This window comes from Syngnathus acus, chromosome 21, assembly GCF_901709675.1.
Source record: "Syngnathus acus chromosome 21, fSynAcu1.2, whole genome shotgun sequence".
Lineage (NCBI taxonomy): Eukaryota > Metazoa > Chordata > Actinopteri > Syngnathiformes > Syngnathidae > Syngnathus > Syngnathus acus.
The window spans coordinates 350931-375376 of NC_051105.1; the positions used below are offsets into that span (position 1 = coordinate 350931).

Sequence of the window (24446 nt, forward strand, 5' to 3'; positions counted from 1 at the left end):
TTTAACCCAGCTGTTTACTCTCCCGTTCGCTCCATCCGCCAAGGAGGAGGAGGAGGCGGCAGAGTCAGTCCACGGTGGCAGAAGGCCTGACGGGTAGCACGAGCACCTGAACACCAACCAGAAGAAAGAAAAAGGAGAAGAACAAGGACTAGGAGAGCAAAAGTGGCACAAAGCCAATGCGGCCAGCCAGGAGGAAACAAGAAGAAGAAAAAAACGAAGAAGGAGGCGCGTGGGGGCAGGCGGGAGAAGGAGAACCAGGGAGGACACATGCTGGCAAAGTGAGCCACACCTGAAACCAACCACACCAGGGACTCGGAGAAGTGGAAGCGGAAGAAGACGGACAAGCCGGTGGCAGCGAGCCAAACAGGGAGGGAGGGAGGGAGGGAGGGAGGGAGGGTGGAAAAAAGCAAAAGGAGCCAGCAGAAACAAATTAGAAGAAGGCTCAATCCGCCACCATTGGCCACAAGCCAAGCCAGAGACGGAAGAAACACCTGAACAAGCAGCAGGAGGCCAAGCTGGGAGCAGGAGAAGGAGGAGCTCAGGAGGCGCACCACAAGGCTGCGGGGAGCAGCTCCACGCCCGCCCACCGAGCGGCGAGGAGACGGACAAGGAGGGAGCGTGCCGCCTGACCGCCATGGATTTTAAGGCCAACTTGAAGGGGGTCAAGGCCAAGATGGAGGACGAGCAGCGCAAGGCGGCCAGCGGTGCCGCCGCGCAGGTGGACTTCCGCGCCGTGCTGGGCAAGAAGGGTGGCGGCGCCAACAAGGCCGCCGGCCCGCCCCAGGCGCCCGCCAAGAAGAACGCGCTCGCTGCCGTCGACGACAAGAAGACAGGCGGCGTGGACAAGAACGGCGATGGCGGCGAAGTGGTCAACAACTGCCTGAAGGACGGCAGCGGCGCCAAGTTCACCGAGAAGCTGGGCGACGTGACGGTTCTGGACGGCCAGCGCCTGCATCTGCAGTGCCGACTGGACCCGGCCTGCGATGACGTCGACGCAAGCTGGACGCTTGACGGAAAACTTATCAAAGCCTCCAAGTTCATCGTGATCAAAAACCAAGGTCAGCACACACACACGCACGCACATACGTACACGCACAAAAGGTAGCAAGGTTCAGGGGTGCCACTCGCGTGACCAGTGTATTGATTCATTTTCATCCAAGTGACGTACGCTGGCATCGGGTCGGGTCGACAAATGATCACTTTTCAGGAGAGCCCCAAAAGCATCTCGCTTTTTCATCAGAAAGGCTGAACGTACAATGCGTGAGAATGTTGTCTTTTCTGCCTGTGTCGTGCGTGCGTGCGTGCGACAGGCGGCGTGTGCTCGCTGAGCATCGACAAGGCCCTGCCCGAGGACGAAGGCGAGTACAAATGCAAGGTGGAGAACTCGGCGGGCCGGGCCGAATGTTCTTGTTTGGTTCTGGTGGACGGTAAGAAAGCCGGCCTTCAGACGTCACGTGGCGCCCGCGCCTCCACTTACGAGAGGACGCATCGAGTTGTACCGACACACAACAAATCGTGTCAAATGGAAAGTAAAGCCCATAAGAGCGCTTTGGCTTCATGATGGAATTCAGCGAGCCTCCTTCTGGGGTGCGCGCCGCCGCCGACGCCACTACGGCGGCCACCAGGGGGCGGTCCATTTCCAAGATTTCAATTTGATATGATAGCGCAGAGAAAACTTATCGCGCTAAAGCCGCCGCCGCACAAATTTGTTTCGGGATTCCCACACAGCAACGACTCATTGTCGGAAATGTGCGAGCTCACAATGACAAGCTCTTCGGTCGTAAGTGGAGGCGCGCTCGCAAATGACATCTTTGATTTTTCACATTGAAGTGTTTAAATGCTTCCGTGGCGGCAGATCCTCCGGAAAAGTCTGCGGCTGACAAGGAGTCCAACAAGAAGAAGAAGACGGCGGCCACCTCCGAGAGTAAGTTGAGCCAATTGAGCCGTCGGAAGAAGAAAAAGAAGAGTCGAGGATGGCGAGAAGCGATAGATAGATAGATAGATAGATAGATAGATAGATAGATAGATAGATAGATAGATAGATAGATAGATAGATAGATAGATAGATAGATAGATAGATAGATAGATAGATAGATAGATAGATAGATAGATAGATAGATAGATAGATAGATAGATAGATAGATAGATAGATAGATAGATAGATAGATAGATAGATAGATAGATAGATAGATAGATAGATAGATAGATAGATAGATAGATAGATAGATAGACAGACAGACAGATAGACAGACAGACAGACAGACAGACGGACGGACGGACGCACGCACGGTGGAAAAAGAAGAAGCCAGTGGCCTGGCCGCGCGCGCTTTTTGTCCCAATAAGGACATGCAAACAGCGAACGCTGCTGGCGCACACACATTTCTCGACCTCGCGCGCACAAATATGAAGAGTGCGTCCACCTCTCCCACAGACTCACAAACATGCAAACACACACGCACACGCACACATCTTTCTCTCACACGCACGGGTGTCTCTTCATGTCGTCTACTCGCTCTCGTCAAAAAGGATTCAAGATACGAGTTGCTCGGTGGAGCGCGCTAAGCGAAGGCGTGCGAGAAGGTGCGCGCCTCGGGATGCCACGTGAACGACAGTGCGCGCGTGCGCGCGTGCGTTTGTCTTCTCAGGTGAAGCTCGAATAAAGAAGCCTACAGCCAAGACACCTCCCAAGCAAGGTGACGAGTACGCGCGCGCACGCGCGCGCACACACACAGCAGGCGAGCCTACTGATGTGTGCTTGCTTGCTTGCTTTCGTGCTTGCGTGCAGCGCTGCCTCCTCACATCGTTCAGTTCCCGGAGGACATGAAGATCCTGGCAGGGGAGAAGGTGGAGATCCTCTGCAAGTTCTCCGGAGCCCCGCCCATCAGCTGCACTTGGCTCAAGTTCAGGAAGCCGGTGAGGCGGGCCGGCGGGCGCGCGCGTGCGTCGTCACACTGCTGAGGTGACACGGCTTTGAACATGCGTGACGTTTGTCCAGATCCAGGAAGGCGCGGCGGGGACGTCCATCTTCAGTACGGACGGCAGCAGCCTGCTGACCATCGCCAGTGGACAGCAGGAGCACTGCGGATGCTACACGGTGGAGCTGAGGAACCAATATGGCCTCCGGCAGGCCGCGCTCAACCTGACCATCGTGGGTGAGCGATTAGCAGAGATGGGGACTCGAGTCACTGTGACTTGGACTCGAGTCGCTGTTTTGATGACTTGTGACTTGACTTGACAAAAAATGAAAAAACTTGAGACTCGACTTGGACTTGGAAGTTAGACTCGGGCGGGACTTGGCTTGACTTGAGACACGATGACTTGAATGACTTCAGTGTTATTTAGTTTGTTTTCAGTTTGAATACAAAATTAATAATACATTTAAAAAAATAATATCGATAACACGGCAGGAGCGCAGGCTGAGAATGGCGTTGTCATGATTGGATCACTACCCTATCAATCAATCAGTCGTGCCCTCTCTACCTACCGAACGTGTTTATTGGAGAATCACGGCCCTTTATATCAGACAAGCGCAAACATGTCAACGGGAGCGGTACCGCGAGTCATCACCTTCGGCTATCGCAATTACTTTTATGACGGCAAAAGACGGACAGCACAGTGCGAGATATGCAACAAAAACATTTCGGACAGCCAGACGACAACTTCCAACTTTGTTCGGACAGCCAGACGACAACTTCAAACTTTGTCCGTCATTTGAAGAGCCATTCTGCCAACTAAGTGCTTTTCATTTATCTAAATAGGTGTGTATATATAGCTTTAATGCACATTGGACAATGATGGTTACTTAAAGTTACTGATATCTTGTCTTTTCACTACTAAGATCAGATTCTGCAGGTAAAATTGCAATAATAAGGTGACTTGACTTGACCTATTTAAGGACTTGACTTGGACTTGACTTGACCTATTGAAGGACTTGACTTGACTTGCCCAAGAAAAAAATGACTTGGGACTTACTTGAGACTTGAAGGTTAAGACTTGAGACTTATTTGAGACTTGCACATGTGTGACTTGGTCCCATCTCTGGCGATTAGCCTCTTGGTTTTAGCATGAACATTAGCGTGCGTTCTCGCCTTATCACGTGATTGATCCCACTCTGATTTTCCCGGTTCAAAGCATTTGAGGCCAACGTAAACGACAAAATGGCTTATTTGGATTTCTCATTTATCACCACACACATTTTGACCTTCCGCTAACCTAACCTCTTTCATTTTAGAGATAAAGGGATATTGTGGCGTGACATTAGCTTGAAGATTAGAATCAGCAAAAGTGCAAAGTGCTTTATTCCCACATCCTTGTAATTGTGAGCAAACCTTTGTCCTAAGCCACGTCGACGTCTTGGACCATGTCCCTGTTAGCACGTTGAGCGTCCATGCCTTCCGAGCCTTTGCGCGAGCAGCGCGTCTCGGCTTACTACGCCAAGGTGCAAGGGTGGGTCGGCATGGATTGACCCATCTTTGTTTGGGGGAAACGTGAAGGCACTGCGGATGCCTTTTATGGCAGCGGAGGAACGACCGCTCGCCTGCTCGCTCGCTCGCTCGCGTGTCCTGTCAACTCAGCCTTGGCCTTGGCCTGGGCATGCCAGCCTCTCTCTCTCTCTCTCTCTCTCTCTCTCTCTCTCTCTCTCTCTCTCGCATGTGTCCAAGAAAAGACATCTCCCATTCCCAATCACATTCGAATCATTCGTCCAAGCGCAACGACGCTAACTTGTTCACACATTTAGCTGGCAAAGCAGTAGCGGCAGATGTGTGAAAGATGTCCTCCGTCCTCCAGACAAGCCGGACCCGCCCGCAAAGGTGCCGGCCTTGTCGGACGTGAGACGTTCCAGTCTGACGCTGTCCTGGTACGGTCCCACCTACGACGGCGGGAGTGCCGTCCAGACCTACCACCTGGAGATATACAACTCTGTGGAGCAGAAGTGGACGCCGCTCGTGTCCTGCAACAGCACATCCTACAATGTCCAAGTGCGTCTGTGGCCAACATATGTCCTTGTCTGCTTTACTATCTTTGTCTCACGGTCATTTCCGTCCACCTCCAGAACCTTCTTCCGGAGCGCCGATATAAGTTCCGAATCCGAGCGGAGAACGTCTACGGCGTCAGCGAGCCGAGCGCCGAGTCGGAGGACGTCGCCGTGGCGGACGACGACGGTGAGGACAAAGCGTGCGGCGCGACGTGACCCCAGCAAATGGAATAACGGCTTGTGTTCTTTGCTTCCGCCCACAGAGAACCAGGAGGAGGCGGAGGAGGACGAAGACGGTATTCCAGATGGGGGGGGCGAGACAATAAGCCAGAATTTGACAAATGCTCCATCTTAATTTGAAAAGATGTTTTTGCTTCTTGCGGCGTTCCCGCTCTGACGTGCTTTCCCGTGCGTGCGTGCGTGCGTGCGTGCGTGCGGCAGACTCGGAGAAGGAGCCCGACTACAGGCAGGTGACGGTGCGAACGGACGTGAAGGTGAAGGAGCTGTACGACGTGGAGGAGAGGCTGGGAACGTAAGCGTGCGCGCTTTGGCTCAATGTCCAAACGCTCGTGCCCAAACTATATGCACGGATGGACGTCTGCAGGGGCAAGTTTGGCCAGGTGTTCAAGCTCGTGGAGAAGGCCACCAAGAAGGTTTGGGCGGGCAAGTTCATCAAGGCCTACTCGGTCAAGGACAAAGACAACGTTCGGCAAGAGATCGGTATCATGAACAGCCTCCATCATCCCAAGCTGGTCCAGTGCGTGGACGCCTTCGAGGGGAAGTCGGACATCGTGGTGGTGCTGGAGATGTCAGTGCTCTTCCCGTGATTGGCCAGTCCAATCACCATTTGTTTGCCTTTCTTATTCGAGTTCGGGTCAAAAGCCCGTCGACAAAGGACCGGGCCTGAGACCGTTCCTCGTGACTGTGACCTGACAAAATGGCTGATTGAGACTTCCTGTGCCGGGCAGGATCTCCGGCGGCGAGCTGTTTGAGCGCATCATCGACGAGGACTTTGAGCTGTCGGAGCGCGAGGTGATCAAGTACATGCTGCAGATCGTGGACGGGGTGGGCTTCATCCACAAGCAGGGCATCGTGCATCTGGACCTCAAACCCGAGAACATCATGTGCGTCAACAAGACCGGCAGCAAGATCAAACTCATCGACTTTGGCCTGGCCAGGCGTCTAGGTGACTCGGATGCTTCCCGGCTTCGGGACCGGCGAGCTCGCCGTTGCCTCCTAATCCGACCCACGCGCCTCTTGCAGAAAACGCGGGAACCCTCAAAGTTTTGTTCGGAACGCCTGAGTTTGTGGCGCCCGAAGTCATCAACTACGAAGCCATCGGTTACCCCACCGACATGTGGAGCATCGGCGTCATCTGCTACATTCTGTGAGTATGGCGTGGCGGGCAACACGCGGCAGCCCGCCGGCCGTCGGCTGAGCGCCCTGCGTCCGTCGCCGGCAGGCTGAGCGGCCTGTCGCCCTTCATGGGCGACAACGACAACGAGACGCTGGCCAACGTGACTTCGGCCACGTGGGACTTTGAGGACGAGGCCTTCGACGAGATCTCGGACGACGCCAAGGACTTCATCACTCGGCTGCTCAAAAAGGACATGAAGTCGGTTGTCTTGTCGCTCGCGCTGGTTTCCGTCCCGGCCGGACGCTCGTGTCGTGGTGTGTTTTCAGGGCGCGTCTGAGCTGCCCCCAGTGTCTGGAGCACAGCTGGCTCAAGCAGGACACCAACACCATGAAAGCCAAGAAGCTGTCCAAGGAGAGGATGAAAAAGTACATCTTGAGGCGCAAGTGGCAGAAAACAGGGCACGCCATAAAGGCCATCGGCAGACTGTCGTCCATGGCCATGATGGCGGGGCTCCACGCCAAGAGGGGTTCGCCCACCGAAGGTACGCCGGCCGACGAGACTTGGAAAGCCGCCTGAATCCAAAGACCTAGCAAAAAAGGCTTCTGGCGGCACCCGACGGTGTAGCGCCGACCGGCTGCCGCTGCTTAGCTATCATTAGTTTCCTTTTATGAGCGTAAAGCTAGCCGAGCTACTACGTGTCGGATACACGCGGCGGCAACGGATCGCTCGCTGTGCCTTTCAGACGACAACCGCTTCCTGGAGTGCTTGGAGCCGGAGCAGAAGGCCGAGAGCAAGCCCACCTTCAGCGCCGTTATCCGCGACGTGGAGGTGGTGGAGGGCAGCGCCGCACGCTTTGACTGCAAGATCGAAGGTAAGAGCCTAGCCCGCCGGCCCGCCCGCCAGCCGCCAGTTTAACCGCCCAGCCGCCCTGGCTCGCCAGGTTACCCCGACCCGGAGGTGGTGTGGTACAAGGACGAGCAGCCCATCAAGGAGACCAGGCATTTCCAGATCGACTACGACGAGGACGGCAACTGCAGCCTGGTCATTTCCGAGGTAATGGACTTCAGCCGGCCAGCTCAGCGCGCCCCCTAAAGGAAAGGAGAAGAAAAGCAGAGAGTGGCAAAATCCAAACTCGGCCTTTCAACATTTGGGCTCACTGCATACTGCAGCTCATGTCTCATTTTTGAGTCTGTATCTGATTTTTTTTGTCACATTGGGTGTCCGCCGCAGGTGTCGGGCGACGACGACGCCAAGTACACGGTGAAGGCTGTCAACGATCTCGGTGAGGCCACCTGCACCGCTGAGCTGCTGGTTGAGGTCATGGCTGCTGAGGAGGAAGAGGAGGAGGAGGAGGAGGAGGAGGAGGAGGAGTGAGCTTCACAACCTCCGGACTCTGGTGGGGGAGGAGCCACTCAGGCCGGAAGTGGTGCACTCCTCCAGCCTCTCCGTCAGTACAGTCACCTTGATTATTTATAACCTCAGGCTGCGGCACGTGCGTGTGTGCGCGAAAGCCTTCGAGCCGTCCCGACGCTGCCGACTTTTCCTTTAGCTGCCTTTTTGCTGTGTTCGCGTGCCTTCGCCACATCCTCGGGATGACGTCATCACGGTGTGGCTCTGATGATGTCATCATGATGTCAATAAGATGAGGACATTAGGGCTACGGATCATTGTTTTCTTCCACTAATGTGTCAATCAAAGCAAAACCAAATATAAAGTGAGGACGTGACGTCCGCTTTGTAGTAAGTCAGCCAAATTGAAAGCGGGTACGCGCGCCTTTACCATTGAGAGGTTAACTCTCCAAATATTGGCACCGTTTGGAGTTAAGCAAGGTCTCGAAACGGTGATCAGAAGATTTGGCAATCACTTAGCGGGTTGAGGTGCGTGCGGATGTCTCCCCGATGCAGGTGACGGTGGCCGCCTTGTCGCTGGTCCGTGTGACCCAAACGTGGACCTCGCCGCCACCGCCGCCTCACTTTCTTTTAGCACACTCGACACGCCACTCAAACGTTTGCGCACTTTGATTTGATTTCACGTTGACGTTTGTCCTACCGTCAGTTGTGTTCCAAGAAGGTTTGTACAATTCTATAGCGAGTTTGACACGTACGACAAGAGAGCACAGGTGTACTTTCTCACATGCAGCCAATTAAAGAATCACCCCAAAACATTGTTTGTCCCTCTGTTTTTGGACACAGACAGTGGTGGGTGGGCTTTTTCTTCTCTTCTTTTATTAAGAAGAAAAAAAGAAAAAAAAGCCTTTTTACACATGGTCATTTTTTTGTGAAAAAAGCCTTACCATACAACTTTGTTGAGTTATATCTTGTTTATTTTTTGCCTTTTGATGAATTGTATTTGTATGACACAAACTGTTAATGGTCTCAGCGAAGACACCTGTGTTCATTGCGTGTTAAATGAAGACACCTGTGTTGCGTAAGAGGGCGAGCCAGCCCTCCTGCACATTGCAGCAGCAGCAGCAGCAGCAGCAACAACAACAACAACAACAGCAGCAGCAACAACAACAACCGCAGCAACAACAACAGCAGCAAGTGAGTGGTTGTGTCAACGGAGTTGATGGTCCTCCTCGCCTTTATTTATTCTATTGTTGGATTTTTGGTCCACAATTTAGGGAGCGCGCTATCTGCGCCTCACGGCAAAAGCCATTGCCAATCACCTGTTATCCAATTTACTCAGCGCGTGCTCGTTTGATTTCTTCAGATTTAGGAAAATGCTAAGACACTGAAGCAGAAATTAGACTTCCACAGGTTGCTTGAGTTCAATCACAATTCTTGTTAAGAAAGCTCTGTTTTCAGGAAAGTCCAATACGGCGCTGGGCCTTTCGTGCGACCATGCTCAAGAGCAGAAAGTCTCCATTCAGAAAAGGCAACGTTCAAGGTTCTTTGCTCAGCTTGTATTCAGTTGCACATGGCGGTGTGGGCCGAGTTTGATGGCTGATGAGTCTTTGGGGTGGGGCAAGTTCGCAGGAGAGTTTGATCCCATGGGAGTGGGTGCTGGTTCGGTGAGATCTGGTTCCGTGCGGTTGGGTGCTGATTATGGGCGATTCCATGTGTGTGGGTGGGGGCTGTTCTTTTCCTTTCCGTCTTTCAGCCTTGACGATCAGCTTTGGCTGGCCGGGTTCTTGGCTGTCTCCCTCTGGCACCTCTATCCGTTATATCTCCAAGTGTCCTTCCTGTAAACCATCCTTGCACATACATCCACTTCGCCCACTGTCGCACACCGCCCATTCATCATTCTTTCCATTTTGTCCTTTTCTACGGTATTATGTGAGCTTTTGGCTGACATCATCAATTTATTCATGTTCCCTGACGATGCAAAGTTTGTACTCACCACTTACCATGTTTTTGTTTGTTTGTTCTTTTGATACTCCATGTACTTGCTTACCTCATCATATTCTTAGTTTAATCATGCTTCCAACCATATCTTTTCTTTGTTAGGCAAAATACGTATTTCCCTCTGTCCAGAACGTTCAGTAGTCATCGAAAACTGCCGTCTAGCATTAGTCAAAACATCAGATACAATCAAGTACTGAACATTTTTAGACGACTTTGGCAGTGTCTGTGATTTAGAAAATCATCAGGCATGCATTAAACAGTTCCTTAAGGGTCATTAAGCTATTTAAGCAATATATCAAAAAACAGTTATTTCAAAGTGCTCAGAAATACATATCAGATCATAGTTATAAAAAAAAAAAACTATCAAAAATGTCTAGTTATGTCTTCTTTATTGATTTGGTGTGTAGGTATAACTGTATGCTTAAAAAGTTTCTTTGATTGATTTAATATGTGAATATACTTGTCTGCTTATGTACTTTATTCAATGACGTTTGAGCATATCTGTTTTTGTAGCTAGGCAGGACTTTTTGTATTTCTACCCCATTCCTTCACTATCCGCTGAGTTGGGTGCAGTTGCAAGGCTTTCAAACTGCTGCCATGTCTTACATGCATGGTTCTTTTTTTTTTTTTTACTAAAAAAAGCCTTACATGGTCATTTTCTTCCGACAAAGAAGCCTTACTATACACGGTCATTTTTAGTTATGAAAAAAAGCCTCGCCATACATGGTCATTTTTCTCCTCAAAATTTCATTTCGACAAATGAGGCGTACTATTCCTTTTTTGAATGTATTCCTTTTAAGTTGTTGCATTTATAATTAGTCAAAAAAAGAGAGGGCTAGAAAGAGATTTGCATTTTGCAATCGAGGTCACAAAATTTATTACAACAATATCTGAACAGCACAATGAGTCCCGTGCGCCGATTGGACAAAACTTTCAAGGCCGCGCCAGCGCGGAGCGGAGTTGATGTCAGCATCGCAACAACGTGAACGAGGATCTGACCACGAAACAAACACGACGGGGCCACGCGGCCCACCGTCCACTTGCACATCTTTGGCCCGTTGAGCAGGGGAGGGTCACTCGGACGTCGGAACCGTCCCGGATATTCTCTTCATGTTGCGGAGGCGTGTCGAGTCGCCAGTTCGAGGCCAGCCGTGGGCGTGGGTGCGTGCGTGCGTGCGTGCCTGCCTGCCTGCCTGCCCGTCTGTCTGTCGATCCCGTTGCCCTGGTCACAGCTCGCTTCAGTAGGGCGAGAAGAGGGCGGAGCTCTGGTTGGCTCGAATTGGTCCAGGCGCAGGATGGGCCAAGGGGGGGGTCAGGTTGGCGTCGGAGGAGCTTTGCAGCGGCGAGGACCAATCAGAGGTCGTGGTCACCTCCTAACAGGAAACAAAGGCGACAAAAAGCGATGCTAAGATAGGAGGTCGACGGAGCTTTTGCTCACGACAAGCCACGTGAGCCGCCGCCAAAGCGGAGGGTGACGAGGACGAGACTGACCGCGCGTTGACTTTTGTTGAATCTGGGCTTGCTCGGCTTCCCCGCCAGGCGGTCTTTGTGCCTCCGGCTAGACACGTGCTACGACCACAACAAGGAGACGGAACAGAGTCAGGCGCCGGCCCGAGACGGCCACGCGCTCCGTCTGTCACCTGCTTGAATTGAGTCTCAGAGTTGGCGTGGATGTCGCAGGTCTGGCAGCGGAAGGTCTCGTTTGCGGGCGGGGCGGCGGGAACCGACGTGTGCGCCGCGCCGCGAGCGTCCAACGCGCTCTTGTGCTTGGCGCCTGCACGCCCGTATGCAAAAGAAAAAAAGCTTTTTAAAGCCTCACTGGTCAAAAAGCCACAGCGCTTACCCAAATTGTGGGCCTCCAGCTGCGTGAGCGAGTTGACGGCCACTTTGCAGAGCAAACAGTAGAGCCGCTTCTCGGGCCGCTCCGCCTCGCCTGCGACGGACGGGCACAGCGGGAGAGCGAGTTCAAAACTGTTCGGTGCCAATTGTTGAGATGAAATCACGGGAAGGAAAACGCGTGAGACGGGGGGCGCCGCTCAAGTAGCGCAAACAGACTGAGCGCCAGGAAGCGACGGCTCCCGAAAGACAGCGAGCCGGCCGTGGCCAAGAACCGGCCAAAGAATAACAAACCTGCGTTGCTGTCGGCTGCCGTGGAGCGGGCGGGCCCTGTGTCGCAGGAGCTGCCGTCTTTGGCATCCTCTGTGCAGCGCTGCATCTTCAGCTTCTTGGCGTGGCGGCCGCCCCGGTAGTGCGCCTCTGCCTGCGACTGCGCAAACGGTTGTCAACGGCAACGGCGGCAACGGCGGCAACGGCGGCAAGGCCTCACTCACATCAGAGTTGAACGTGAGACGGCAGACGCCGCAGTCGACCGGCCGCTTCCTCCTCGCCTTGGCCGCGCCTCGGCGGACCCCAAACGCGTGCTTGATCACCGCCTTGTGCACCGGGTCCATCTGTGTCGACATACGAAAACAAAACACCGTTAACCGACAGCCCGTAAACATTAGTTGTCGAGTGTACCACGGGCAACGTTTGGACGCACCGTGCTGAAATGCGGGTAGACGGGAGCCGCTGGGATAGCCGCTGGGATAGCCGCTGGGATAGCCGCTGGGATAGCCGCTGGGATAGCCGCTGGGATAGCCGCTGGGATAGCCGCTGGGATAGCCGCTGGGATAGCCGCTGGGATCGCCCCTGGGATCGCCCCTGGGATCGCCCCTGGGATCGCCGCTGGGATAGCCGCTGGGATAGCCGCTGGGATAGCCGCTGGGATAGCCGCCGGCAGAGCTGCGCCGTCGCTGTTGACGGCAAACTGCGGGTAAGGTTTCATCGTGATTCCGCCCGGTCCTCCGGCGCCACCGAGCAGGCCCGGCAGGGCGGCGGCCAGCGTGGTGCACATGTGTCCTGACGAATACAAAGAAAGCAGAGTTTGCTGAAATTCTTTTAGTAGATGACTTTGACAGGTCCATTTGCTTTGCTTTGCTTTCCAGTCAAACCCAGCACATAAAAACGTGAAGCTGCTCTTGTCAAAGTGTGGAATTTCTTTCTCGCGTCAAAACATGAGACTTACGTGAGTTGTTTACGCGATGGTGACGTAGGGTAGGACAAGAGAGTCAAATTGATTCGAAAGCGGCCTTTCCATTTCTCACACGCCCCTTTTCAACCGGCCTCGACCCAGTGACGTGTTTTGCACAGACGTGACCATACATTTGGCGACATTGCGACCCAAATCTTCGTCCAAAATGGGCTTCTCGTACGCCATCGGCCACGGAGGCGACAGCACCCTACCTGGCTTGCTAGCGACCGGCCGCGGTTGTTTCGTCCCAGCCACGACGGTGTGGCCCTTTCAATAATTTGCTTGCTCGCTCGCTCGCTCGCTTGCTTACCTTCGTGTGCCGGGCAACAGCATACTCCCTCGGGCCTGTTCGGCTTCCACGGCCCTCGCTGGAAGCCGAACTCTTTGGCAAAGCGCTGCAAGTTCACGTCGCTGCTGTTGTAGCCGCTCGCTGCGGCGCCGGGTAGCGCTGAGTAATGGTCACTGTGATGTTCGCCGTATTGCACGTTGCACGGTAGCTCGGTTGCGCTGCTCATCCTTCTGGGGATCTTGAAACTAACTCTGCCGTTATAGCTTCTCATTCTTCTGCTGACCGAGCACAAGTGCTCACTGTTTGCCGGCGGCCGTTTGGTTCCCGCTGTTGGAGGCAGAATCGGAAGTGAGTAGTGTTGGCTCGTGAGTGAACGATGGGTTAAAAGAACGAATCTTTTCAGTGAACGAGAGTGACCGAATCGCTTCCTAAAGTGATTCGTTCTTTTTTCAGTTCATATGACTTCAACCAGTAGGTGTCGGTAACGCCCATTGAAGCTGGTGCCACCTCGCCGTAAAACAAAACGAAGAAGAGAATGACGTCACTTCCCCTTCACGGACGAGTCGCGAATTGCATTTCCCGTTCACCAACGAACGATCTGTGAGTGAACAAATGAGTGATTCGCATTTCCAGTTCATCGAGAGAACGGATCAGTGAGGGAACGAATCGTGACTTTCACGTTCGCGAACGAGTCAATGGGTCAACTGACCCCCCACCCCACCCCGTGCATCAACGGATCAGTCAGTGAACGGGTTGCGTCGTCTCCCTCCTGGCGTGGACTATGGAAGCCAGAATGTCGATTTGCCAAGGAAAGCAAGAAAGAACCACTCACTGAAACACCACTTCTTTTATGCACGTTTTCTCCACCTAACTTTATTGCATGAGGGGATGCGCCGTTATGCAACAACGGGGAGAGGATGCTTCTCTTTGGGTCATCTTGATTTTATAACACTTATAGTAGGTTTTAAATAACGTGTATGCATATACACGCCTAAATATTGTTATCCAAAATATCGACTGCAATTTCACATTAGATTGCTGGTTTGAAATGTACTTTTATGATTGTTATTTTAATAAACATTTATGTTCAAACTTGTCTGGTGTTTTATTGTTTTTATTTTTTTGGGCATGAAAACAAAAATCTGACATTTGGTTAACTGCTTTATATGACAATATGTTATGTGTTTTACGTTGTGTAATATGTGTTGGTGTCCCCCAAAGTAACAAATGTCAGCATAATGGATTTTTTTTTTTCAACCTTTTATTCAAACACAAACACATTGGGTATAATAACACCATCAACTACAATCCAACAAATACAAAATTAAAACAGCAATGTCGGCATAACGTGTGTCGGCTGGCATAGCAGCAACGCTGTCTGTCACTCACTCGTGAATCTTCGCGAACCTAATAGCGTGTCCGAATGACGTCACAGATCAAACAGCCAATCAGAAAGTGGGGGTGAGGGCGGGTGTGGCACTTTTCACTTAAACCAGGGGTGTCGACCTCCAGTCCTCGAGGGGCCGCGTTCCAATATGTTCTCCAAGTTACCCTCGTTAAACACACCTGCGGGAAAAGATTTGTTCATTTTCACGTTCTGCAGGAGCTAAAACTTTTCACGCAGGTGCACTTAACGAGGGTCACTTGGAAAACATATTGGAACGTGGGCCCGAGGACTAGAGCTTGACACCTGTGACCTTTGACCATGATATTTCCCTAATAAAGTGGCCTGTTATTAGGTACACTTGAAAATGGCGGTGTACCTAATGGAGTGTCCGTGTGATTCCCTCGTTAAGTGCACCTGCGTGAAAAGTTTTAGCTCCTGCAGAACGTGAAAGTGACCAAAAACTTTTCACGCAGGTGCGCTTAACGAGGGTCACTTGGAAAACATGTTGGAACGCGGCCCCGAGGATTAGAGCTTGACACCTGTGACCTTTGACCATGATATTTCCCTAATAAAGTGGCCTGTTATTAGGTACACTTGTAAATGGCGGTGTACCTAATGGAGTGTCCGTGTGATTCCCTCGTTAAGCGCACCTGCGTGAAAAGTTTTAGCTCCTGCGGAACGTGTAAGTGACCAAAAAGTTTTCACGCAGGTGCACTTAACGAGGGTCACTTGGAAAACATGTTGGAACGCGGCCCCGAGGACTAGAGCGTGACATCCGTGACCTTTGACCATGACATTTCCCTAATAAAGTGGCCTGTTATTAGGTACACTTGAAAATGGCGGTGTACCTAATGGAGTGTCCGTGTGATTCCCTCGTTAAGTGCACCTGCGTGAAAAGTTTTAGCTCCTGCTGAACGTGAAAGGAGCTAAAACTTTTCACGCAGGTGCGCTTAACGAGGGTCACTTGGAAAACATGTTGGAACGCGGCCCCGAGGACTAGAGCTTGACACGTGACCTTTGACCATGACATTTCCCTAATAAAGTGGCCTGTTATTAGGTACACTTGAAAATGGCGTGTACCTAATGGAGTGTCCGTGTGATTCCCTCGTTAAGTGCACCTGCGTGAAAAGTTTTAGCTCCTGCGGAACGTGAAAGTGGCCAAAAAGTTTTCACGCAGGTGCGCTTAACGAGGGTCACTTGGAAAACATGTTGGAACGCGGCCCCGAGGACTAGAGCTTGACGCCTGTGACCTTTGACCATGATATTTCCCTAATAAAGTGGCCTGTTATTAGGTACACTTGAAAATGGCGGTGTACCTAATGGAGTGTCCGAGTGACGTCACAGAAAAAAAAAAAAAAGAATAAATAAATAAGAGAGTGTAGCGAATGAACGATTCTTTTGAACAAATATTTTGAGTAAACCGATTCTAAAGATTCTGAACTGGAATGCACATCACTAGTACAAAACAGTGCAGACAACCATGAACTGCCAGGTCGAAATAGCCGACTGGTTAATGACACGGGCTCTTGCTCGGTAAGGACTTGGTTCGATCCCGGGTGTGAGAATATACCTAACTGTGCTCTTGTTGTGCAATTAGCCATTTATTTATTCTATTTTTTTTTTTTTTACCTCGTGTAGTGTACCTATTGAAGTGTCCATGAGGTGTACCTACGCATATTGTCATATAAAGCAAGTAAACCAAATGTCTGATTCTTATGTTTTAATTGGCGAATATAAAAAAAAGGAATAAAACACCAGACAAGTTTTAACATAAATGTTTATTAAAAATAATAATGATAATATTAAATGTAAATTTCAAACCAGCAATCCAATGTGAAATTGCAGTAGATATATTGGATAACAATATTTAGGCGTATATATGCATCCACGTTATTTTAAGTGTTATAAAATCAAGATTACCCAAAGAGAAGCATAATCTCCCCGTTGTTGCATAACAGCGCATCCCTGCATGCAAGAAAGTTAGCCGTTAGCTTGGAGAAAACGCGCATAAAAGAAGTGGTGGTTCTTTCTTTCCTTGGCAAATCGTAAATCGACATTCTGCCTTACATAGTTGACGCCAGGAGGGAGACGACGCAACCCGTTCACTGACTGATCCGTTGATGCACGGGGGGAAGGAAGGAAGGCAGTTGACCCATTGACTCGTTCGCGAACGGAAAAGTCACGATTCGTTCCCTCACTGATCCGGTCTCGCGATGATCTGGAAATGCAAATCACTCACTCAGTGACTCTTTCGCTCACAGTTCCGTTCAGTTGGTGAACGGGAAATGCAATTCGCGACTCTTTCGTGAAGGGCAAGTGACGTCATTTTCTTCTTCGTTTTGTTTTACGGCGAGGTGGCACCAGCTTCAATGGGCGCTACCGACACCTACTGGTTGAAGTCATATGAACTGAAAAAAGAACGAATCACTTTAGGAAGTGATTCGGTCACTCTCGTTCACTGAAACGATTCGTTCTTTTGAACCCATCGTTCACTTACGAGCCAACACTAGTGTAGGTGTTGTATTATAGAAAGAAATGTGTGAATAACCGAGCCAATTATTATTATTATTATATATAAAAAAAAATTTGGGGGGGTGTAGTTGTATTGTTTGACGTATATGTTGTTCCCACGGGATTTTGTAATATAGAGAAAAATGTGTGCGTTGCCGTTGTCGACATTACCGTGTGTTAACTTGATTGTTTTTTGTCTGGTGTATTGCTTAGTTGTGTGTGTTACTGAAGTTAAAAAAAAAAAAAAAAAAGGATCAGTGTGTGTGGGGGGGTTACGATTCGTTGAACGATTCGTTTGAGTGAACTGATTCTACAGATTCAATTCACTTAAAAGAACTGGAATGCACATCACTAGAAGTGAGCCGGAAAGTCTCTTGGCGAGCACGCGCATGTCCGGAAGTACGTCACCAACAGCCCCCCCCCCCCCCGTTTAAATGTGAGGGGGAAAAGGATAATTTCATCCCGCGGCAGAATGACGACTTTTAAAAAGTGCAGTTTTTTAGAAGTTTAAAAAAAAAAACGTCCGTGTTTGACCTCCAATCCCATTTCCGCAAAACGAGAAATCACAATTTTCCACGTCACGTTAAGAAATAACTGGCTCAGCCTTCGTTTAAATGGAGAAACACGTCACCACGCGACACAATGACGACTTTGAAAAAGTGCACATTCCTAAACAAGTCACGCTTTACAAACGTCCCGATCATATGTTGATAAAGTTCTTCATTTTACTTTATCATACAAGACGCACTAAATAATTGAGACAAATGACACAATATTGTTGGTTGAGTAACAAATGGGTCCAAATTATTAACAACCATGCTGCCCTGTATTTTGGGTTCCAGATGGCACGATGGCTCACTCCCAACATCAGACGTGCACTTATGATACCAGACATGTGGGCTGTTTTATTATCAGGGCATATAAAAGTTAGGAGACAGCGTTTTTCCATTCTGAAAAAAGTCAAGAAAATATGGCTCGGGTAGAAACAATGCACTGGCAGCGTTTGGAACCATTTGAACGTCCCGCACCGCAAGCTTCTGAATACGGTCAACACTTCCACCTGTCATGCAGCTGTTTGTTTCAATTATTTTGATTTGGTTGAAATGGTTGTAATGGAGCAAGCAGCCAAGCAGGCAGGCCTACTTGTTGGGGGTACAGCATACACCCGGCTTTCAAAACATCCCCCAAAGCAATAATCATGAGTGTGTGTGTGTGTGTGTGCGTGCACATGTGTGTGTGCACGTGTGTGTTGGTTGTCAACTATCGGCATCTTTCAGCCGGGTGGGTGTCGAAAGCGATGGACAATGAAAAGGGTTGTTGTTGTTTTCAAATGTTGATGGGAGTGGAACATCCATCCATCCATCCATCCATCCATGTGTTGAATGGTCAATGGGACCTTTTGGCTGAGAGCTGCCATTATTGGATCAAAGTGTCGCGTTTGGTGTTCCGAGGCAGATCCGCCCGAGTTCAGCTCACGTGGCAAAGGTGGAAGTGTGACAGCTGTTTTGTCTGGCAATGTTGTTCAGTGCCGCCTCCTGTCGTCCCGCTCTCTCTCCTCGTTCCGCTCCTCCGCACTGCCCCTCCCTCGTTTGTCCCGGTCCCTCCGATGCCCGTCCTCCCTCCCCTGCTTCTCCGGGTCCCTCCGATGCCCGTCCTCCCTCCCCTGCTTCTCCGGGTCCCTCCGATGCCCGTCCTCCCTCCCCTGCTTCTCCGGGTCCCTCCGATGCCCGTCCTCCCTCCCCTGCTTCTCCGGCTCCCTTTTGCGTGGCCGCCCCTTCTCGTCTTGGTCCCGCCACCCGCGATCACGATGGGGCTCGGTCGTCTCGCTCTCCCTTCTCACGGTTGCCGTCGACGACTTCTTCTTCTTCTTCTTCTTGTCACTTTGTCCTTTCTGCTTCCTCGTCTTCTTCTTCCTGCGTTTGCCGTCCGAGTCTGGAAGGGCGTTTGGGAGAAAACACACGTCAATGGAAGCAAGCGGCCACGGTGGTGGCAAGTGAGCAAAGGCTGTGACGGGAGGCGTCGGGGGCGGGCACCTGAGCTGCTGCTGCTGCTGCTGCTGCTGCTGCTGCTGCTGCTGGACGAGGACGAATCCGATTCGTCGGACGAGGAGTCGGAAGATTCCACTTCCTGGGTCTGAGTCATGATCATCTTGGGGGCGTTCTTCAGATGTTCCCTCAGCTCGTCCCTGGAACGAGGGGGGGGCAAGCGGCGTGGAGGCGAGCAAAGCCAAAGGGACGGTGCGTCTCGCTCGGTGACTTACGTCAGGCCTCCCAGGCCGATGGAGGTGAAGAAGTTGATGGCGAATCGGGTGTTCCTGGGATTGTCGCGAGGGAAGAGGCCTTCAAAGAAGCTCTGCAGCGTCCTGCCAGACACAGCCGGGTTCAAGTCGGGCTTGGGGGGAGGAAGGACGGAAGCAAGCAAGCGGCACGTACATGTCCTTGAAGCGCTGGTTGAGTCTGGGCAGGCCCATGTAGGCGCAGAGCTCCTGGAAGAGAATCTTGACAAAGATCCTGCTGGAGGAGGTGGTGGTCTCCTCGCTGATCTTGATGCACTCCAGAACCTACAAAGGCGAGCGCAGACGGCCATCGGCTTCAGGCGGGCACGCTCCAGCTTTGTACGGAACCGGACCCGAGCCGAGCCCAGCCGGGCAAAGGATTTTGGGCTGCTTACGCTCCACGGGACAGAGTCGGTGTAAAGGAGGTGCGCAAAGAGTCTGGCCACGTTCCTCAGCTTGTTGGTCTCCAGCCGGTGGATGGTTTCGTACTGCTCGGCAAAGATGGCCTCAAAGCTCTCCATGTACTCCTTCTTCAGCAGGCAGAACCTCTACAAAAATCAAAAACATTTGTGTGACAATTGCGAGGCGGCCCGTTGAAGGAAGGCAGTGCTTCCGATTGGCGCGTCTCACCCCTGCCAGCAGACCAAAGAACTTCTCGTAAGTCCTCTGTTGAGCACAGCAGTCTAGAATCATGTTGCAAAGCTCCTTCTGCGCACGCACGCACGCACGCACACACACACACGTTGACACATGAGCGCTTTGACAACCAACCGCAAAGTGTGTGTGTTTGTGCGTGTGTTACCGTCTGACTATCGGGAAAGTCCATCTTGATAAGCTTGTGAGCACACTCCTCAAAGTCCAAACTGCACAAGGAAGGAAGTCAAGCAGCAAAGACGCACACGATGAATTGATCTCGTTTGCTTTTCCCTCCCGAGTGCAACGCGGCCACCAGATGCCCGTGTATGTGTGTGTGTGTGTGTGTGTGTGTGTGTGTGTGTGTGTGTGAGACCTGGACTGAATGACAAGGTAGATGGTCCGCCTGAAGGCCACCAAGTTGACCTCCGTCTGATCCAAGATGGTCACCTTCTCGTCTGCAGCCATATTGCATGTGGTCATCATCACAAGCAGAGGCGGCCGGGCCGGGCCGGGCCGAGCCGGGCCGAGCCGAGCGTCTCACCTTCCCCCTCGGGCTTGCCGTCGCCATCTTCCTCATCTTGGTCGTCATCGCTGTCCTCTTCCTCCCCCGAGTCGCCGCTGCCCTCGTCCAAGATGTCTGCAAGCGGGACAAAGTTGTTTTGCAAAGTTGCATCTGCCTCGTTCCCGCTCGGGCATCTTATTCAAACGTCCGGCGCCGCTGAGCTTCAAAGTCGGGCCGTGCGCTTCATCCACAATTTTTTTTTTTTTTTTTTTTTTTGAGCGCCACCTGAGCGGACGCCCGCAGAGGGGAGGGTAGGGGAAGAGGCCCGCCTCACAGTTGGCGGAAGAAAAAAAGCGAAGAAAAAGCGCAAGCCAACTGTTGACGCTGCATTAGAGCAACAAGCCAAATGGGAGCGCCTGGAGCAGCCATGCGGCGGCAGCGCCAGCGGCTTACCTCGCTTCAGCGTCTTGTACTTCTCCTCGTTTTCCTCGAAGTTGGGGTCCATCTTGAACACATCTGCACACACGCACGTTTATCATTGCGCACGCCGCCAAACGCTTTTGTCGTTGACATTTCTTTGTCAACGAGGTCATCCTTAGATGAAACGGAAGCCGGCCACACAAAAGCAAAACAAGACGTCGGCCGGGGGCTCGGCCCGTCTCGCCGCTAACGACTCACTGAGGACGTCGTCGCCGTCGTAGTCGTCGTCCAGCGGCAGCATGTGCGTGAACTGGTCGTCCTCGTCCACCAGGTCCAGACCCTCGGGGATGACGGGGTGGTCCTTGAAGCCGTCCTTGCGGATGGCGAACATCACCTCGATCATGTACTGCACGCGCTTGTCGATGGCCGACTCGTGCAGGACGTTGCGCAGGCGCTCGAAAATGGCTGCGAGCGAGACAAGGCACCGCCGCCGTAAGCCGACCGCAACCTTGCCACCTGTTACTGAACGTCAACACCTAGGGGAGGGGCTCACCGTTGATGCCGCGCGGGGAGACGTCGGTGAGCTTGAGGCCGCACTCCTTGAGGAAGGCGATGGCCACCTCCACGCTGTCGTCGGTGGGCCGCTCCAGAAGCAGCGTCAGCATCTCCAGGCACAGAACCTCGTGGGCCTGCCCGGACCAGACGCAGGCATCAGACGCGCACGAGAATTCCTCCCCCCACACACACGGCCGTACGTACCACGTTCTGGTTGATCAGGTGGGCCACAAACTTGGATGACGTCAGACATTGTTGCTGGAAAAGAAAGGGGCTCTTCTTGTAAAATGACAGAATCCAATTTGAAGGAGAGGAAAACGGGAATTTTTTTTTGGAAATGCAAATGGTGTGAACGTCCGGTTCCCAAAAGAGGGCGGAGCGCCGCTACGCCACCTTGATGTTGCGCCGGTATCCGCGCCTGAAGGTGAGGATGAGCCGCTTGAGGATGAGCTCGCCGATCTGCGGGAACTTGGAGTTGATGATGGCCACCACGGCGGCGTAGACGTGCGTGAAGATGGGAGACGCCGCCTGCGCCTGCAGCACCGAGCGCGACAGCAGACCCCTGGGCACACCGGAGCGGAGAGAACGGGATGCATCTCGGGCACGTTCAAAGGGGTTCAAATCCAGCCAGCAAAAGCAGAGGAGGACGTTCCCTGGAGCCGCCGCGTCAAGCGCTGCACTTTAGCTGGCATTTTGATTTGTGGCTCTGACCTGCCTCTGACGATGTTCTCCTGCAGGATCTCCTGGATGATGTTGACGATGTTGGACACGTTGACTTTGTTGATGAGACCGTTGATGGACTTCTTGAGCGCCTCCCAGCTCATCCTCTGGTAGGCCAAGCTGCGAGCGGGGGGACGGGGTCAGCCTCTCGCCAGCACGTAAAGCGACAGCGGCCTACCTGCTCTTGTCGGTGATCTGCTGCTGCATCAGGCGCAGCTTGGCGGGCGGGATGTAAGCGCCGCCCGTCCGAGTCAAGATGGGGTCCAGCTCCTCCTTCTTCTTCTTCTTCTTGGCCGGCGGATCACCGTTGGCCGAGGGGGAGCGGCCGCGACGATCCCTGAGGGGACACGGGCGAGGCAACTTCAGATGTTCAAAACATGGCGCCCAAAATCTGCATTATGACGACTCCTAAGGTTGCTGGCCGAGCTTCTTACCAAGGGTGCCGGCTTCTGTCAGAACCGTGACGGTCTCTGGAGCCGGACCGCTCTCGCCCTCTGGACCGCTCTCGCCCTCTGGACCGCTCTCGCCCTCTGGACCGCTCTCGCCCTCTGGACCTGGACCGCTCTCGCCCTCTGGACCTGGACCGCTCTCGCCCTCTGGACCTGGACCGTTCTCGTCGCCTGGACCCGGACCGCTCGTGACCTCCAGACCGGTCTCGTCCCCTTGACCGGTCGAGCCCCGCGGATCTCTCGGGGCTCGCCGACCTGGATCCGTCCCGTCCCACAGATCCAGCGCTTCTGGACGGGGACCCGTCAGGTTGTCCGACATCGGCCGGTGGCTCTTCTGCAGCCCTCTGCGCACAAGCACGGGCCCGTTTCAAAAGCTTTCCGATTCCACAAGTGTGTGAGGCCACAGGCGGGGGCGCCGGCGTGTATTACGGCGGCGTGTCTGAGCCCAAAATGATTTTCTTCAATCAGGTCGTCACAATCAAAAGATTACAGTCATTCTTAAACACGTGAGGGGTCCTCCAGCCCACACCTAGTTGTCTCCCATTAGGAGCCAAATTGAAGAGCGAGCTCTCAATGTTCTCAGTGAGCGGGCCGTGGCGTGTGCGCATCGCATCTGCTCCCAAGAGTCCTCTCTAAAAGCGCACAAGAGTTTTGCTGGTTCCACCGCGGCGATGTTAATGATTTCATTTTGGCAGGAAAAACAGAGATGGCAAACACACGAGTGCCCCGGCTGGCCTTGGTCGCACGTACCGTGACGTGAGCCACGCTGCTCCTGATCTTCCTCATGGCAACGTGATGTTCATCCTCGCTGCTGCTGCTGCTGCTGCTGCTGCTGCCGCCGCTTCCTGCCCGACCGCCGGCCGCATCGCCGCCACCCCCTCCTACTTCTTCTTTTTGGTTTGGACTGTCAAGAAGAGGGGAATCCCGCTGGGGCTCAGCATCCTCGTCAGACTCTTCTGAAATCACAAAAAACCAACTTCTATAATCCCACGTGATGGTAAACACTTGCATCTGTTTGGCCTCAAAGGTGTGTGCACGCAAACGAAGGATGCCAAACGTGGGTATATAGTGTCACAGGTTCAATATGTGAGCATGTAAACACAGCGGTCCATTCCTAAATATGACAACTTACCATTGTGTTGTTTCTGCGCAGGACTCGTGCTTGGGCGCTCCATTTCTGAAACGCACATGACAAATCCAGGCATGAAAGCGGACCAACACTGAAAGTTACAAAACACGCCAAGAGTGGTCGTGATTGAACAGATAGAGGGGCAAAACAACACATTTTCTGGTCTGATTCTCGCCTTTCTCGACCGCGTCTTGGCTCGTGCTAAAGCTAGCAAGCCAAGGCTATCGGCGCCAAACCTGTCTCGGAGGGACTCACCCTGTTTTGAATTCTTTAGACACAAGGTCTCTCGTCTTCTATCACCTTCCTGGACGTTTTTCTGTTAAGTCGCGAATGTAAGCATCCAGCTTGAGCCTTTCCCCGCTGCTAAATCAGAGAGATACAAAACGCAACCACGGCAGATAAAGAGCGCTTTCGCTCGAATAGCTTCCGGGTCACGTTCCTGCCGACAATGACGACATCCGTTACAAATTAAATATATGACACATTTCTTTCCCTTCACTTTCATTTGAAAAGTCTTGGTTTGCACGTGGGTTTGTTATTTTGAGAGAGAAAAAAAAAGGTTTGGGGGAATTTCTCCAGTATTTACTGGAGTGGCTTTGTTATGTTGCATTCGCCGAAGGTGGGAAATCGAGGCATCCCACCGAACTCGGATTTTCCCAGTTCCGACCTCAGTTGCTATGAAATGCACTTGCATTTTTCCGCATTTCACTTCGAGATGCCGATTACAGAGCATGATTACTGCACGACTGTGCCCCCGACTGCAGTAAAAGGCCACTCTCGCTAAAGGCCTATGGAAAATGGGGGCGTTGTATTTCGGTTTAGGA

The 24446-nt window shown here is 52.3% G+C and overlaps 3 protein-coding genes across 9 annotated transcripts; 1 reads left to right on the forward strand and 2 right to left on the reverse strand.

The window, feature by feature from the left end:
- On the forward strand, positions 1 to 8496 carry mylkb (myosin light chain kinase b). The gene is made up of 18 exons (XM_037239967.1): positions 1 to 1058; positions 1311 to 1427; positions 1856 to 1924; positions 2646 to 2693; positions 2786 to 2913; positions 2996 to 3152; positions 4789 to 4979; positions 5054 to 5162; positions 5239 to 5271; positions 5417 to 5507; positions 5580 to 5783; positions 5944 to 6161; positions 6239 to 6362; positions 6438 to 6590; positions 6659 to 6873; positions 7075 to 7203; positions 7273 to 7385; positions 7563 to 8496. The coding sequence occupies exons 1-18, from the start codon at positions 635 to 637 to the stop codon at positions 7704 to 7706; spliced, it is 2667 nt and encodes an 888-aa protein (XP_037095862.1). The 5' UTR covers positions 1 to 634; the 3' UTR covers positions 7707 to 8496.
- Positions 8497 to 9500: 1004 nt separating this feature from the next.
- Positions 9501 to 24066, reverse strand: cwc22 (CWC22 spliceosome associated protein homolog). 5 transcript variants are annotated; one of them, XR_005096151.1, is made up of 22 exons: positions 23878 to 24065; positions 23626 to 23670; positions 23244 to 23449; positions 22479 to 22837; positions 22223 to 22381; positions 22036 to 22164; positions 21718 to 21886; positions 21529 to 21582; positions 21323 to 21458; positions 21028 to 21234; positions 20803 to 20865; positions 20389 to 20484; positions 20221 to 20302; positions 20014 to 20074; positions 19842 to 19919; positions 19607 to 19759; positions 19369 to 19496; positions 19197 to 19298; positions 18970 to 19121; positions 18286 to 18868; positions 13085 to 13087; positions 9501 to 9544 (listed from the first exon to the last, which is right to left on the reverse strand). XR_005096151.1 is itself a non-coding variant. In XM_037239964.1 (21 exons), exons 2-21 carry the CDS (start codon positions 23666 to 23668, stop codon positions 18459 to 18461), a joined length of 2754 nt encoding a protein of 917 aa, XP_037095859.1. In that variant the 5' UTR covers positions 23669 to 23670; positions 23878 to 24066; the 3' UTR covers positions 17818 to 18458. The 5 variants fall into 5 exon arrangements, 4 of the variants coding, with proteins under 4 accessions (XP_037095859.1, XP_037095861.1, XP_037095860.1 ...); XM_037239964.1 differs by lacking the exons at positions 9501 to 9544; positions 13085 to 13087 and having other exon boundaries at positions 17818 to 18868; positions 22479 to 22538; positions 22572 to 22837; positions 23878 to 24066; XM_037239966.1 differs by lacking the exons at positions 9501 to 9544; positions 13085 to 13087 and having other exon boundaries at positions 17818 to 18868; positions 22479 to 22538; positions 22599 to 22837.
- Positions 10522 to 13406, reverse strand: LOC119115481 (zinc finger protein 385D-like). Of its 3 annotated transcripts, none has more exons than XM_037239996.1 (9): positions 13060 to 13404; positions 12453 to 12577; positions 12219 to 12260; positions 12010 to 12129; positions 11810 to 11945; positions 11523 to 11612; positions 11320 to 11453; positions 11171 to 11248; positions 10522 to 11052 (listed from the first exon to the last, which is right to left on the reverse strand). In XM_037239996.1, exons 1-9 carry the CDS (start codon positions 13307 to 13309, stop codon positions 10918 to 10920), a joined length of 1110 nt encoding a protein of 369 aa, XP_037095891.1. In that variant the 5' UTR covers positions 13310 to 13404; the 3' UTR covers positions 10522 to 10917. The 3 variants fall into 3 exon arrangements, with proteins under 3 accessions (XP_037095891.1, XP_037095890.1, XP_037095892.1); XM_037239997.1 differs by having other exon boundaries at positions 10910 to 11052; positions 11523 to 11650; positions 13060 to 13406; XM_037239995.1 differs by having other exon boundaries at positions 11523 to 11650; positions 11810 to 12129; positions 13060 to 13406.
- Positions 24067 to 24446: the final 380 nt, after the last annotated feature.

Bases quoted from the DNA above. Each gene is read 5' to 3' on its own strand.
- cwc22 (XM_037239963.1), bottom strand. From the start codon at position 23,668: ATGGAGCGCCCAAGCACGAGTCCTGCGCAGAAACAACACAATG. The intron at 22,838-23,243 runs GTACGTGCGACC...GCTTGTGCGCAG, and splicing joins GCAGCGTGGCTCACGTCACG to AGGGCTGCAGAAGAGCCACC. The intron at 19,760-19,841 runs GTGAGACGCGCC...TGATTTTTGTAG, and splicing joins TCTTTGGTCTGCTGGCAGGG to AGGTTCTGCCTGCTGAAGAA.
- LOC119115481 (XM_037239995.1), bottom strand. From the start codon at position 13,309: ATGAGAAGCTATAACGGCAGAGTTAGTTTCAAGATCCCCAGAAGGATG. The intron at 12,261-12,452 runs GCGGCTATCCCA...GCGGCTATCCCA, and splicing joins GCGACGGCGCAGCTCTGCCG to GCGGCTATCCCAGCGGCTCC. The intron at 11,053-11,170 runs GTCAGTCTCGTC...GTTTCCTGTTAG, and splicing joins TCAACAAAAGTCAACGCGCG to GAGGTGACCACGACCTCTGA.
- mylkb (XM_037239967.1), top strand. From the start codon at position 635: ATGGATTTTAAGGCCAACTTGAAGGGGGTCAAGGCCAAGATGGAGGAC. The intron at 5,272-5,416 runs GTATTCCAGATG...TGCGTGCGGCAG, and splicing joins GGCGGAGGAGGACGAAGACG to ACTCGGAGAAGGAGCCCGAC. The intron at 6,162-6,238 runs GTGACTCGGATG...CGCCTCTTGCAG, and splicing joins TGGCCTGGCCAGGCGTCTAG to AAAACGCGGGAACCCTCAAA.